The sequence below is a fragment of the Hylobates moloch genome, unplaced genomic scaffold (genome assembly GCF_009828535.3).
Source record: "Hylobates moloch isolate HMO894 unplaced genomic scaffold, HMol_V3 SCAFFOLD_10, whole genome shotgun sequence".
NCBI lineage: Eukaryota > Metazoa > Chordata > Mammalia > Primates > Hylobatidae > Hylobates > Hylobates moloch.
In genome coordinates, this window is record NW_026652285.1 from 70,631,525 (window position 1) to 70,647,436 (window position 15,912).

General features: G+C 44.4%; 1 protein-coding gene across 2 annotated transcripts in view; it reads right to left on the reverse strand.

Annotated features, from left to right (window-relative positions):
- Nucleotides 1–15,912, reverse strand: part of GABBR2 (gamma-aminobutyric acid type B receptor subunit 2) — a 426,725-nt gene that overhangs the window by 147,386 nt on the left and 263,427 nt on the right. For both annotated transcript variants that reach the window (XM_032164654.2, XM_058446038.1), the window contains one exon: nucleotides 15,486–15,722. In XM_032164654.2, the coding sequence (XP_032020545.1) occupies nucleotides 15,486–15,722 (237 nt within the window). The remainder of the gene's footprint in view (nucleotides 1–15,485; nucleotides 15,723–15,912) is intronic.

Genomic DNA, 15,912 nt, shown 5'->3' on the forward strand with positions numbered 1-15,912 from the left:
ATCCATCCATATTTACCTACCCACACATTATCCCTCCATCTATATCAATCTACCTATCCACACATCCATCCATCCATCTATATCTATACACCTACCCACATATTCATCACTCATTCACCATTCACTCCTTCCACTCAGCCATCCAACTATCTACTCACATTCCCACCCCTCCATCCATCCCCCCACTCATGTCTCCACCACTCTACCCATCTGCCCATCCATTCAACCAGCCAGCCAATCCTTCCTGTGTATCTATTATGTGTAAAACCTGAGGAGACATTCAAGAAGTAGGGGACAGGGATGATGATAAAAATCTCTCTGATGTATCTGTTCACTAACTTCAATGATAGTCCAGGCCATGTGCTAGAAACTGAAAACAGAGATAAATCTCAGAAAGACCCAACCCTCAAGGAGTTGGTAGTAGAAGCCTCTGTTGCAAGCGAATGAATTAACTGGAGTCAAAATGATTGCAAAAGAGGGTGAATTCAAGGATTTCTACATTGTGCTGCTGGGGTCTGAGGGCCATGTTTCTAAGAGTAGTTTGACTCTGCCCTGTTCAGTAGACACCCACTCCCTGGCCTGCCACCATTTTTTATTACTAAAAACATGGGAATGAGGTGAAAGGGCATTAAACAAAAACGCTATTAACCCTACCACAAAAACCTCATGCGTAAAAAGCACAGTACTGTTTGCTGCTTTGGTAACTACACAAGCTGGCCAAGAAAATCAATGTGCTGCTGCTGCTGGTGGATCCCTCTCCCTTCTCTCTCTCTCTCTCTCTCTCCCTCTCTCTCTCTCTTTCTCATTCTCTTTCCCACTCTCTTCTGATTCATTTCTTAAGCTTTTAAGGGGACGACCACAGTGACTTTTAAGATAAAGCAATAAGGAGGTCACTGTTTCCCAAACCTTGTCATACGTGTGCCACCCTCATGGTTTTCACAACATCCACCCGCCATCTGTGCTTTCCTTTACTAAATATCTGCCTTAAAAAAAAAAAAAAAAAAACTGAAAAAAGAATGCTTATCTCGCTACCTTAAATGCTAGTTATATTTTTACAGTGCACATTCAAATAAACATGCAACATTAAAATAAAGAGTGTAGGTCTGGATACCAGCTACCATGGTTCCTTCTTGAGCACCTGTTGCTCTATTGGAAAAGCTGCCATTGCTGCCAGGCTGTCCTCCAGGGCCTGCCTCCTGTGAGATGACCTGACAGCTCAGACCCAGGTTCCCCAAGAAGGCTTTGCTTCTTCTTTGTTACTGCAGAAATTTGCTTACTAATTTTTAAATCCAAAGGGACAGTCAGCAAAGTCTTCCAAAGAGCAAACTGGAAAAAGAAAATGTAATGTTAAATGCAATGTTACTACTAACAGAAATGTTAAATGAAGGACACTAATATTGGGCTGCTAGTTAAAATCTCCTTTGAAAAACAAGTTTGAAAACTCCTGGAATACACTGATACACAGCTGTATACATGATGAATATGAATACCCATAGACCACATATTTAGGGATGTGTGTGTGCACGCATGCCTGTGAGTGTGTTTGCGTGCATATGAATGTGAGAATGTGAATTACCAAAGATGGCAAGAGCTGCAAGAATCCAACTGAAGCAGCTGGTTGGGGACCCACCAACCACAGAATCTCCTGGAAAATTAATTATAGGTGTTTGAGGGTCTAGAAGACTGTGAAGTTGGTATCCAAATACAAGCTTCCTCGTCATCCTTGCACTAATTCAGCACATACTATGTCCCAGGCACTCAACGTGTATAAACCTCTTTAATCGTCACAGCCCTTTAAGGTAGGCCCCGTTGTTATCTATAGGGGTTACTGGGGTGCTTGCCCAGTATTTTGGCCTCTTTAGGGCCAAAGCACCATCATTCCCCAGCTCCTGAGAATATTGGCTACTAAAGGTCCCAGCCTACTTCCTTACTGCGAATTACCCTCCACCATGAGGAACTGCCTTGCCTAAGGATACACCTGCTCCCAGGGCCAGTGACTAGCTGATAAGAGGACACCTGGGCCCAGCCTCTGCATCATCCCAGCTCCAGAGCTACCAGAATCAGGTGGAGCCTCAGTTGCAGCCACACTGCTGTCAGCTTCTTGCTCTGCCTGGTTCTGTCCCCTTCACTTCCCTACAGGTGTATCCAGAGCATGCTCTCTGACAAACCTTCTGCACAGATGTCCCATCTGCATTTACAAGGAGCTTGATCTAAGGCACTATCTATGTTTTACAGATAAGAAACTGAGATGAAGAGAGATTGATTCCTTGCTCAAGTTTACCCGGCTAGCAGGTAGAGCCAAGATGTGAACCTAGGAAGTCTGTCTCCAGGTTCCACACTTAACCATTTCATACCTCTTAGGAAGACAAAGGTGGGCACCCCCCTCCAGTCTCTTATAGTCCCCCACTTCCCCCCTTCCACAATTTACAATGCCCCAACCAGACTCCAGGTCTTTACTTTAAAATTACTGGTTTAGGCAGTAATTCTAGGAAGCCTGAATCCCATTGAGAAAGAAGGAGGTGGCAGTGGTGGTTAGAATTTCATGAGAAAGTGGCTCTTCCAAGTGTCCTTTTCTCCAGCACGCAGGTCTGGCCCTCATCCAGGCAAGCACAGAGTGTCACATCGAGTGTGTGTGAGTAACCTCTGCATGAGCACACACAGGCGGAGCCAGTGTCCATCAGGGCCCAGAGCCAATGCCGTCCTGCAGGCTGTAATTTGTCAGCTGTCTTCTCCTGATTTTAGAAAACTTCTTTCCTGCTTAGCAAGCTCCTGGGCTAACATACCTTGACACACACACAGAGGGGGGATTCTGGTCTCGCACCAAGAGAAATGCACGTAATCTTCAGATTCGTTTTTCATATAGGATCTGGATATATCTCTGAGTATTTTCTTCAATAGTGGGGCTATCGCTAATGTTTAATTATACTATTTACTTGAAAATATTTGCGATTTATATTTGCAACATTTAAAAGTGTACATTCTTAGGTTTCTGTATGCAAAAGCAACCAGACTTTTGCTGGGCTAATAACTATTTGGTTAGCGGTAGCTTGCAAATACCATTATTTCCCTCTAAAATTAGCAAACTACCTATGATATCTTTAAAAGTACTTAAAAAATAAATGTACAGCTAAATAAAATTGCTCTATCATAATAAATAGTAGCTAAATAAAATAAGCTCTCCCATAATAAATAAAAACCCATTTAATAAAAACTCCTCTGAAGGGAGTTATTATTCTTATTTTTTTTTTTTCAGACAGAGTCTCACTCTGTTGCCCAGGCTGGAGTGCAGTGGCATGATCTCAGTTCACTGCAACCTCCACCTCCTGGGTTCAAGCAATTCTCCCACCTCAGGCTGGGATTACAGGCATGTGCCACCACACCCAGCTAATTTTTGTATTTTTAGTAGAGACGGGGTTTCACCTGTTGGCCAGGCTGGTCTAGAACTCCCAACCTCAGGTTATCCACCCGCCTTGGCCTCCCAAAGTGCTGGGATTACGGCATGAGCCACTGCGCCCAGCTGGGAGTTATTATTTAATGGGTATGCAGTTTCAGTTTAGGATGATGAGAAAGTTCTGGAGATAAATAGTGGTGATGCTTGTATAACATGGTCAATGTGCTTAATGCCACTGAATTTGTACACTTAAAAATGACTAAAACAGTAAACATTATTTTATACATATTTTATCACAATTTAAAAAATGATAGGGTTAAGAAGACTGAGAACCATTGCCATGGAAAAAGTTTTATAATGTGAGGGACCAAAATAAATGATAAAGAAATTAAAATAAAAAGGATCACATCTGAATGTGAAGTGTCCCATGAGTCTGTCTGAATGATGAGGTTTAGGGAGACTGATTTCTCTTTGGTGTGTGCCTGTATTTTTCACATTTTCTACAAAGGACATGGATTATTTTTATAATACAAAATAAATATGCATTAATATATGTTATTTTGAAACACATGAATAAGTTAGAACAGGGCAGGTGAGGTTATAAAATGCCCTCCCTCCTCCCGATCAGGGGAAAGGTGGGTACAATATAAAGAGTCTCTTCCATTGCTGTGGCCAGAGCTTTCAGTGAGGCTGGCCCAGAACCGGGGGCTGGGGCCTGGCTTCAGCCTTGCCTCTTACTCAGCAGGTTAGGGAGAGCCACCGAGCTCCCCCTGGAAACTGGGGTGGTGGGAAGTGCTGATATCATTGGTTTATTTCTGCATTGTCCTTCTCGGGCTAGATTCTTTTGCCCCCTAATGGAGGAGAGCTTTTATAGGTGTAGGATAATGGTTAAAAGTGAGGGTCGAAAGTTAGACGGCTTGTGTTCAAATCCCAGCTTCTCTACTCTTCTCTACTCACTAGCTCTGTGACCTTGGGTAATTTTTTTAACCTCTCAGGTTGAATGAGAGGGTTAAATTACTTAATCCTCTACCTCCTTAACCTCTCAGCTGCAAAACAATGACAATAACAGTCATTTTTGGGAATGTGTCAGTTTGCTTGGGCCATCATCACAAAGTACCTCACACACTGGGTGGCTTAAACAATGGAAATTTGCTCTCTCAGTTCTGGAGGCTAGACGTCTGAGATCAAGGTGTTGGCAAGGCCACTTCCTTCTGAGGGCTGTGAGGGAGGATCAGTCACCTTCTGGTGGTTTGCTGGCAATCACTGGCGCTCCTGATTATATAGAAACCTCATCCCTATCTCTGCTTCATCATCGCATGGCATTCTCCCTGTGTGCCTGGCTGTCTTCAAATCTCCCCTTTTTATAGGAACACTGGTTATATTGGATTACCTTACTTCAGTACGACCTCATCTTAACTAATCACATCTGTAACAACCCTATTTCCAAATTAGGTCACATTCTGAGCTACTGTGGGTTGCAGTTCAGCAGATGGATTTTTTAGGGGGGCACGATTCAATCCATAACAGGTGAATGTGAGGATTAAGTGAAATAATACATCTAGGAGCTTGGCATAGCGCTCAGCATGTAGTAGGCATTCAAAACTGTTCGTCATTCCTATTATCATGACATCTGTCATTATGGTAATTTGCTATGACCACCACGTCCCTGGCTCCTTCCAAGGAGCCTCCTCTTTGTTTCTCCCAGGGATAAAGACAGAGCCTGCACCTTCTGTTGAAGCTCTCATAAGCTGATACACTCCCCCACACTGCTTTTCTTAAGGAAATAGCTATTTTTTCCCTGACTTGATGAAGTCAAACTTGCAAGCTTTGGAAGGTTAGGCATCAATTCAAACAAATTGCTAAACCACATTATTTTGATCTTTCAAATTTATCTGACAGCAGAAGGAGTAGGTTTCTTTCCTGTGCTGTACATTGTCTGCAGTCATTTGTAATTGTATTTAAATTAAAGGGGGAAGGGCAGCCAAGCAACACCTAACAGCACAAGATTTTGAGACACTTGCATTTAGATCAGAAGACCTAGAATGTAGTTCTGAACCAGGTTCACCAGTTATGCACTGTGGGACCCCAACATAGCTACTTTGCCTTTCTGAGCTATAATTTTGTAATTCATTCCATCAGCAAATATATTTCATGGACTAAGAGCTGGGTCTTGTAGACACCAGGGGTACAGAGAGAATTATAGGCCCCACTGTCAAGGGGCTCAGAGTCCAGCAGGAGGAGGCAGATAGACACACAAATAATCCAGTGCAGAGGGGAACCGTTACATCTTTCACTATTAATATGGGGATGGTAGTACCTGCTCTCTCTCTGATACATCTCACCTGGTTGTTCCCACGGTGAGCCCCTTAGGGGCAAAACCTTACATTTTACTACTCCTACCTGGCCCTGGTCTGGCTTACTGGAGGTGCAGGGAATGCTGGTTGAATTAATTGGATACCTAAATGCTTAAGAATATGGACTTTGAGTCAGTCAGACTTGGTAGCCTTGCATAAACTCTCACTTACTACCTGTAAGATCTTGAGTAAATCATTGAACTTTGCTGAGCCTGTTTCTTTAATCTATGACATGGTCATTAATTATTTAAATCATCTGTTCATTAGACAAATATTTATCAGGCACCTACTATGTCCCAGGCACCCAGTTCTAAGCCTTAGAGATAAAGCAGAAAATAAAACAGACAATAAATAAGTAAATACGTAGTATGTCAGATGGGGCTAGCTGTTGTGGAGAAGAATGGGTAGAGGGAGGCTGGGTGGATGGGGAGGGAGTTGCAATTTAAAGTAGGGTGTCAGGTTAGGTCTCACCGGGAAGGAGAGAGGAGGGGAGAGACCTGACATAGGTAAGCAAGCCAGATGCAGCTCACTGGAGGAGTGTACCAGGGACTGGGAATTGTACATCCCCACCATATTCAATAATAAGGGAAAAGTGCTTAGAATGCTTCCTGGGATACAGTAGGAGCTCATTAATTGATAACTATTATTAGCATGAGTGAATAAATGTAATTGCATTAAGGAAGGAAGATGGGAGAGACTATAAATGTACTCTGTAAACAGGGCAGTCACACAGCAAGGATTATTATTATTATAGTTGTTGTTTATTACTAGCAATTACCTCTCGAAAATGTTTCTGACAATCTGAAGCCACAGAGGGCCCATCAGCAATTGCTTCTGCTGCACAAGCCCTGGGATTTGAGCCCCAGAGAGTTGCTTATGGGAGAAACGAGAGATTGGGAGGGGAATAAAGGATGAGTTTTTATGCCACCTCAGGAAGGGATTCCTCCAACGCATGCGTGCACGTGCACATGCACACGCGCACACACACACATGCACGTGACCTTGTGTGAATTACTGATACCAGGCATCACAGCAAGAATTTGGTAATCACTATTAGCAGATTCAAGAAATCTAAGTCCTGTTAATACTTCTGTTGTCAGTTCTAATTATTGGGTTGAAAAAGTCTTTTTAGTTTATAGATGCCTGGAAGGCAACAGAGTAGAAAAGTGTGAATTTCTCAATCATGTGTGAATTTAATCCAACAACATTGACTAGAGGTTACCAGGGATTATTGAGCTTCTACCAGGCATAAAGGGCCAGGTGAAGTATGAGGGGATCAGAGAAAGGAAGGGCTGTGGTCCCTGCAAATCTGGGAGATACTAATTCGTTGGAGGAGACGAATATGGCTCTCCTACCAGCTACTGCAATGGGCAGGGGTGCAGGCAAAACGCACCAGGGACGAGGCAGAAGAGTCCAGAACCCTCCAACCTGGTGTGGGGGGAGGTAAGGAGGACCATTGGTTCTAAAGTTACACATATGGTAACTATAAGGTTACAGTAAAAATTTTCTCTTGAAAATGCTTAAATTTCCCATAAATACACATGGGTGTCTTAGATGGGGTCCTCCAGAAACAAAGCCTAGGACAGGGAATCACATGTCAGTAATTTGTTAACGACGTGTTCTCAGAAGAAACCTGTAAGGGAGAGAAGAAAATGGAAGAGGCCATGCTCAGATGTGGTTTAAGATGAAGGTGAGCCTCAGCTTGTTCTGGTTGGAAGCCCTGGAGGGTAAATTGCACTGGGTGTTGTACCAATGCATAGGTCATTGCTGCAGGCTGATGGGGTGGGTGTAATTCCTAGGCACCTCCAGGCAGGAGGCACCAATCACCCAATCCTGTAGGGACTGTGGGGAAGGCAGCAGGTGTGAACCATTAGCAGGGGCACCTGCAGCAGCTGGGGGATGGGCAAACCTATGCAGCCCTCTGAAACTGAGCTCAGGAGATCTGGGTGGGACACCACCAGCATCTGCTGCAATTAGCTTTTGTGTATAATGCTGAGTGGTAATGCTTAGGGCTGCTGGAGCACTGAGCTAGTCAGAAGGGAGGAAGAGGAGGGAGAGCTGAGAGCAGACGCCTTCCACATTAAGGTAATTTTCAAATCCCTAGAGTGAATGGCCACAGGAGAGAACTCAAGTGTTCTTGCTTAGAGGCAGAGTTTACTTGGTTCTGTTTGGATATTAAACCACTCCATCCTTCATACAAGTTAATAGATTTGTTTATTGTCAAGAGGGTGAAATGAGATTATATATATGAAACAGAATGGTACCTCATAGGTATGCAATGATGGTTTGCTGGGTCTTGATTAGACCCACACAAACTCTGTTCTTTGTAAAGTAACCATCTTAATAGCAGTAGTAATAATGATAGCAATAATGATGATGTAGTTCTTAGGTACTAAACATTGTTATTTCCCACAACAACACTTTGAAAGAAGAAATATTTACCTCCACTCTACAAATGAGGAAACTGAAGCACAGAGACGTAAATAACTTCTCCAAGGTCACACAGCTCTAAGAGACATACACTGTGACCTCTTTTTACTTGACTTTTCAAATTTGCAATTCTTGTTATAGTTGATCACTGCCATGTCCTGGGCAGTGGTACATTTCATCTGAGTTTGAGGGTGAGCTGGTTAGCCAGAGAATAGAGGGAGAGAGATTAGAGTCTCAAATCAGCTCCTACATTAAGTTTGTGTGTGATGCAATTTCACTGGAACTACCTGGGTCTGGGATGTGCTGGGGACACATGAGGCACAGAGAAAGTTCTGGATGGGTTTTCTGTTGCTCCCGGGCAGCAGACAAGAAAGGAACATGAAAAAGGGACCTCAGAATAGGAAACCATGGGGTGGCATTGGATGCTAGCAGGGGGTCACTGGAACGAGCCCCATGTTCTAGGGCTCCCAGTTGTTATACCACATTTGGACTGTTTCAGAGCTTCTAACAAGTTCTCCAGTGATAGCCTTGAGCGCAAAGTCAAGAAACAGGCACAATCAAGATAATCTGGGGGATAGAGTCACAACTGGAAGAACGACCAGCCCAAATGGTGTCAAATCTTGACTGGGCAGAGTTTTCCCTATTTCTGGATGGAGTTCCCAGTGCCCTGTTTCTTGTCTATTTCTTTCCCAGATTCAACCTAAAAAAGACTTCTATGAGCAAATGATGATATCAAATATAAGACACAAATGTCTGGCTGGTGGGAGGCCTGAAGTTTAGTTTCTACATTGGAAAGTAAAACCAGGACCCCAAAAGATCAAACAGGCAGGAGAGATGGGACAACTCTAACAAGATGATATGTAACTCGTGTGTGTGTGTGTGTGTGTGTGTGTGTGTGTGTGTGTGTAAAATTATCTGTTTTGACTTAAAAAACCAAGTGCACAAACTCCAGGATCACAGTAGGGCGAGGCAACAGTGGGTATGAAATAAAGGTGGGTTTGAGCCAACATTGCAAATTCCCCTGGAACGAGGAACCTGTTGGTTTTCTCTAGCTACCTAGTCTGACCTTACTTGGAGTACTTGGAATTCCAACCAAACTGAGTTTAACTCTATGATGTCCTCTTTTTAGGTAAAAAGTTGGTAGGGTGGGTGGTGGGGTGGTGACTTGTCTAGGGGGTGGGGGGAGCATTTTTTGAGTCTTAGTAGAAATAATTTTCTTAAAATCTTGCAGAAACTTTAAGGGGTATACTGGCTAAGCCTGGATCCCTCTTCACCAGCAACAAAAGCAAATGGATCAATAAACTCTGCAAATCACCATCTGCTGTTCTTCATCACCTTGGTGAGACCAATTAGAAGATAATAGCCATCAGAGGTGAAATGCCTGAACCTAAGGGTGCCAGCCTGTCCTGACAGATGTTACACTAGGATGTCCAGACCCGCTGCTGGTTGAGAGACACTGGGCAGAGGATGAAGGATGGCTCTATTATTTGGAGGAACTTAATGGGTCACCCTCTTTCCAACTGTGATCGTTACCACATAGAGTACACCCACTGAGAATGAGGGACAGTCACAGCAAACTTTAGCAAAAATGGAGCCCTCTTCTCATAATCCAAGACATTCCCCAGGAGCCTCTTTCAATTTCCCTATGGTCAAATGCTCTCAACACCTAAAAGCCCCCATCCAAACCCAGTGTACATGCTCTAAGGAACTCCTGGAAAAGCATGGGTTCAATTTTCATAAGGTAAAATGAGAGTCTATTAATTTATTTTATTTCATTTTTGAGATGGAGTCTCACTCTATCGCTCAGGCTGAAGTACAGAGGCGTAACCAGCCACAACCTCCTGGGCTCAGGTGATCCTCCCACCTCAGCCTCCCAAGTAGCTGAGACTACAGGCACCTGCCACCATGTCCAGCTAAATTTTGTATTTTTTTGTAGAGACAAAGTCTCATCACGTTGCCCAGGCTGGTCACAAACTCCTAGGCTCAAGCGATCTACCCACCTCAGCCTCCCAAAGTGCTAGGATTACAGGCAGGAGCCACTGCGCCCAGCTGATTCTGCAAATTTAGCCTGTCATAGGTACCACAATCTCAATGTGCTGTCCTTTTAAAAGACAAATCAGAAGATACATTTACCAAGCGGGGTATACTGCTGGTAACAGCCATCATATCTTAGCCTGACATACCCAAAGGATTTGTCGACCTTGAGATCTGGGAGGTCACCCTTGTTTTAAGAGACTGGAAACTGGAAAGAGTTAAAGAAAAATGATCACCTGAAGAACTTTAAGGCTTTGATTTTCACCTGAAGGCTTAGCCAGTGTTTCCAAGCATGTGCTGAAAGGTTATGGTCTCCTGACGAAGAATTTAGTGCATCTTGATTAGGAAAGCCAAATGAAAGGAGTCTGTTCAGCTACAGTGCACTGATGCGTTGAGCGTTGGGAAGAGGGACCCTGGTATTGCATCCTTGCTCCCACCACATGCACAGGAGGGTTCCCCACAGGATGGCTACCTTGCAATTATTGATCCAGCAAGATGGCTCCTTGGTCTTTACTCCCCTAAGCGAAACCGTCTTTCCTCCAGAGGCCTTGGACAGACCATGGATACTGCCTAGGAATTGTTCCTCTACTTGTCCATTCCCACTGCTATTGAATGAGGGGCTCTTGGGGCCAGGGACCGTATGTTATTCCTCTCTATACTCCATACACCCAGTGCAGGGCTTGCTAGAAGAGTGAATGAATGTAGGAGCAAATCCATTTCCGACAGGTTTAAACCACAAAAACGTGTGTGTGTGTGGCCCCAAGCAATTCTCAGGTTGCTATTTAAGAATCTCTCAGACTGCTATTTAATATGTGAATTCCTGAGCTTTACCATAAGACCACAGAATCAGAAGTTATGGGGTGGGGCCAGGGAACCTGCATTTTAAATGAAGCGCCCTGGGAGATTCTCATGCCTTTAGAAGGTTAAGAATCATGGCTCTAATGATGAGCTCTGCTGAGCTGGGTTCCAAGCCCTGTCATTTTCAGAAAAGGGGATTCTCAGAATGCTCTGGGCTTTTGAGATTTAAATAGCCAATTCTAGCCTGAGTTTCCTGGTCGCATAATTGACAGAGGAGGGGGATGGAGGAGGGGAAGCATCCTGAGACTTCTAAACCACGGAGGGCCAACCCCAGGGCTGAACATCAGAGAGATGTACGGCACCCCCAAGTCATCGGTGGGCCATAGGGATGTGGAATCCCACTTCAGAGTGTTCCCTGAAGAGAGTCACTGGGAGCAGAGCTTCTAAGAAGATAAAACAGAACTCGCCTTGAGTTAAGGTGGATTCCCAACCTAGGATGCATGGAAGACATTTCTTCATCCACATGCCAAGCCGGGACCACTGGCCCAGCTCCTGGCAGAGTGTGCATATTGAATCAATTGAAATTGAGTCATGGATATAATTAATTTAATGTGTTTAAACGATTTCCCATATAGTAAACATGCTAAATGAGGGGGCACCCAGACTAAGATATCTGCCTGAGAGTGGAAAAATGGATACTGTGTGTGCTGTATAATGAACATCCTTCAGCAAATGGAAAATGCTTCCATTTATTTCCACCTCCCATGTTGTTTTCCTTTCTAACTCTTTATTTATAGCTGAACTTGGCCTTCTGTGGTTTCCTTGGACCACAGAGACACTTTTTATTTTGTCAGAAGATGTTCTTTTTGCTGTGACCAGAAGACAATTTTAACGAAACCTGTCTACAACCCAGTGACAAGCACCTATTAATATGTGACAAAGGGGATAGGAGGAAGGTAACATGGAGTGCAGGACCGTTTCACTGTTGCGGTCTGTCTCCACTAAAGGGACACTTATGCAAAGAAAAGGGAGATGGTGTTGAGGGGGTGGAGGCAGGGCCTGTCCAGCTACAATTCCAGCTCTGCCAAACCATCTTGCTGCCTGGCTCTGAAGGAGTCATTTTCCTTTTCTGGACCTCAGACACTCATCTACACCACAAAAGCATTGAATTTGAGGCTATTTAAGATGACTTTCAGTTCTGATGTTCACTGAGTTCTGAGTCACAAGCTGGAGCAGACAAAAATAGGTGCCAAGGAATTTCCCATTAAAAAGAAACTCATCCTCAAGCCATGGAGAACATTTCAGACAGTCTATCTAATTGCTCATCAAGTAAGGTTTATGTATTATTTGGCTTAGATGAAAGGGAGCATTTAGAAGTGGTTATAAATGATCTCCAACAAAGATCTATCAGGCACCTAGGCAAAATGCAGAGTTCTAGGATTATGAAGGATGGCAAAATGCTTTATAGATTCTGTAGCTCTCTATTCATCCATTTCAGCTTTGGATACTTTGAATTCGTTTTGAAACAGCCCTGCCAAAATGCTACCCGTGGGACCCTGGGCGAATCCCACTCCTCTCTGAGTCTCAGTCCATGAACTTGTAGGATGAGGAGAAAGGACTTTGAAGGTATTTTGATGGGTGTTCTGTCCAGCATTTCTGAGGGAGGGATCTCAGGGGCTGCAGGGGTGGGGAGGGGGCTGCAGGAAGAGGGGGCTGAACAGGCAGAGTTCAGGGCTCCTTCTCTGTTCAACTGAGAAGCTCTTCTTTAATCTGTTTTATATACCAGGCTCCATGTGAGATTTTATAACAAGGAGTTCTGAGAATAAAAATAATTCTTTAAGCTACTGGTCTGAGGAAAGCTGTTAAAAGTTTCCAGCCTGAATCTAGGCTGCGCTACAAAAATGGACTTCGCCAATACATTGTGGGAGTGAATTTCTCAGAGCCTTTAGTCCAGAATGGCTCTGCTCAGGGATTTTGGAAATCGACTTCATTTGAGCAAACCTCAGTGCCACCTCGGTGCCTCCCCACTGCCCCCCCACTGCCCCCCAGCAGTGGTCTCAAACCCTGGTGTGCATTAGAACCACCTGCAGGGTTTGTTAAAACACAGATGGCTGGGCCCCACCCTGAGAGGTTCTGATTTAATGGGCCCGTGTGGGGCCTGGGAATGTGCATCTCTAACAAGCTCCCAGATGATGCAGACCACACTTTGGGAATGGTTGGCCTGGAAGATAAAGGCCAGTCTCCTTAGCATGTCCCTGCAGAACTGGACCCCAACTTCCCTTCCCAGCCTCCTCATCCAGCTTCCCAGTGTTCTAACTGTCCTTCCTTCCCTCTTGCATTTCTCCCTTGCTCACCATGCTCCCTCTGGCCAGCGCCTGTCTTCATGTCTAATTCCTGCCCACAGTTCAAGGCACGGGTCAAATGCCACCTCTTCCAAAAAACCTACCCTGACTTTTTCACTAAAGGTCACAGAAATCCCTCTGGGCTCGGGCTTGGGCTCAAATAGTTTCTCCCACAGTGCCAAGCACTTTTAACATCTCACTGTTTTTGTCTAGGTCTTGCTCGTGCACGTGAGCCACAGGCTCTAGGACAGGGAGCCCATCTTACCTTGGCACCACACCATTATCCACACCTTCAGCACCTGCACAGGTTCCAGCCCACCAGACCAACAATACAAGCCTCAGCACACGCATGCATGAATATGCATTTTCAAGAAATGCCCCAGCCAGCTCAGCTTATCTACCTTTAATTCCTCAAGACAGATTGACTCTACTCTGAATCTTTAAATTAGAACACAGGACAGCACTTTAGCCCACTCAACCTATTCTTCAGATGAATTTTCCATATTTTCTGCAGCAGAGACAGTGACGAATAACTACCACTTTGGTCCATTACCAGAAGGTCACTACCTTCTGCAGCAATTAAGAGCTAGACCCAAGTTCAAATCCCACTTGACCCTGATTCGCTATAGTACTTAAATACTCTGAGTTCCAGGTTCTTCACTGTTCATGGGAATAATAAGAGTACCTACTTCCTATGGATGGCATAAGGATACAGTGTAATCATTATTAACAGTAACAATAGCATTTATTGAGTGACTGCTATGTGCCTAGCACTAGGCATACATTATTGAGTCTAACTACATTATGTACTTAGCACAATGTCTAGCACATAATATGCAATCAAGAAGTATTAGCCATATTATCATTGCTTATTTTCCCAACTTCCCTGCAAGATTTATATTATTATCCCCATTTCCCAGATGAGAAACTTGAGGCTCAGAGCAAGTAGCTTGCTCAATAAATATTAACAAGTTATATTATGTAATGCGTAATCTTTAAAACTAGCTTACAAGATAAGTATGATTTCCATTGTGTGAATGAAAACTGTAGTTCAAAGAAGGTAACTTGTAAATGAAGGCCCAGGATTTGAACCTGATTTTGGGTCCAGAGCTTCTCCTGGCCCACCCCAGCCCACCATCTGGTAAACTGCGCCTGCACCGTGTGCGCAGTCAACTCTCTATGACCTTTTTTTTCTTTTGAGATGGAGTTTAGCTCTTGTGGCCCAGGCTGGAGTGCAATGACGTGATCTCAGCTCACCGCAACCTCTGCTTCCCGGGTTCAAGTGATTCTCCTGCCTCAGCCTCCAGAGTAGCTGAGATTACAGGCATGCGCCACCATGCCCAGCTAATTTTGTATTTTTAGTAGAGACAGGGTTTCACCATGTTGGTCAGGCTGCTCTCGAACTCCTAACCTCAGGTGATCCACCCGCCTCGGCCTCCCAAAGTGTTGGGATTACAGGCGTGAGCCACCGTGCCCAGCCTCTATGCCCTTTCTTTCTTTTTCTTTTCTTTCTTTTTAGAACAAAAAGAAAACTGTTTTATTACACAATTAAACTTGAATGTGGCATGCATCATAGTCAATCTGCTTAAGAGACTGCAGAGACAGAAAGATGGTCACCAAAATTAGTCCACGAGAGGAAGAATTTACAGCACCATGTCATACATAGTTCATCCTAAATTCACATGGAGATTGAAAAGGCTATCTGTGTATGCTAATTGTTTATATTCAATGACAAAAAAACTTTTCACATCTTCATAACAGGAGGTAGTTTAGCAGCTTGAAGCCAGGTACTATGCCAGGGAGCACAGAGCCACTGCTCTAAAATGTAAATAGCCAAAAGGACAGAATACTTTTCAACCATTTTTGTAGCAGAGTGAAAGCCTACCTTCAGCAAATACCTGGCTCTATGCCCTTTCTTATCCATGAGTCATAGAGAAGCATTTTCCCAATGTGTCCGAGAGCACGCACTGTCCCTGCCCCTTGTCTGAACAGCCCTGCAATCCTAGGGCCTGCAATTAGTTACTTCAATGATCAGAGATAACAGATCGCACAACAGAAAGCTTGTAACAGCCCCTCTTTTGCTTTGCATGTTTACAAGGAACACTAAGGAAAACGGCCCAGAGGCGTGGGACTGACCGTGACCCCGAAGAAGTTGGTCTCATTCATGGCATTGAGGATGATCCTGCCCAGCGTGTGGTCCGTGTAGTTGAAGTCCTGGATCCGCTGGTGCCGGCTGCTGGCATGCAGCGTCTCCATGGCCCTCTGCAGTGTCTTGGCGATGACCCAGATGCCATCGTAGGCATACCCGTGGAACTTGCTGGGCCCCACGCCTGACCGCTTGTTGTTGTACTCTCTCTCATACTGCTGTGGAGTCTGGAAAAACAGGGGATTGGGGGAATCCCAAGTTATACTCTGCAGGGACATCAGGTGCCTGATGCCGAGAAAAGCTGCTATTCTTCAGTGCCCACAGGGTGCCAGGTACAGTGCTAGACACTATGTGCATTATCTCATTTAACCCTCACAACAGCCTCATAAAGTGGGTACTGTTATTGTCCCCATTTTA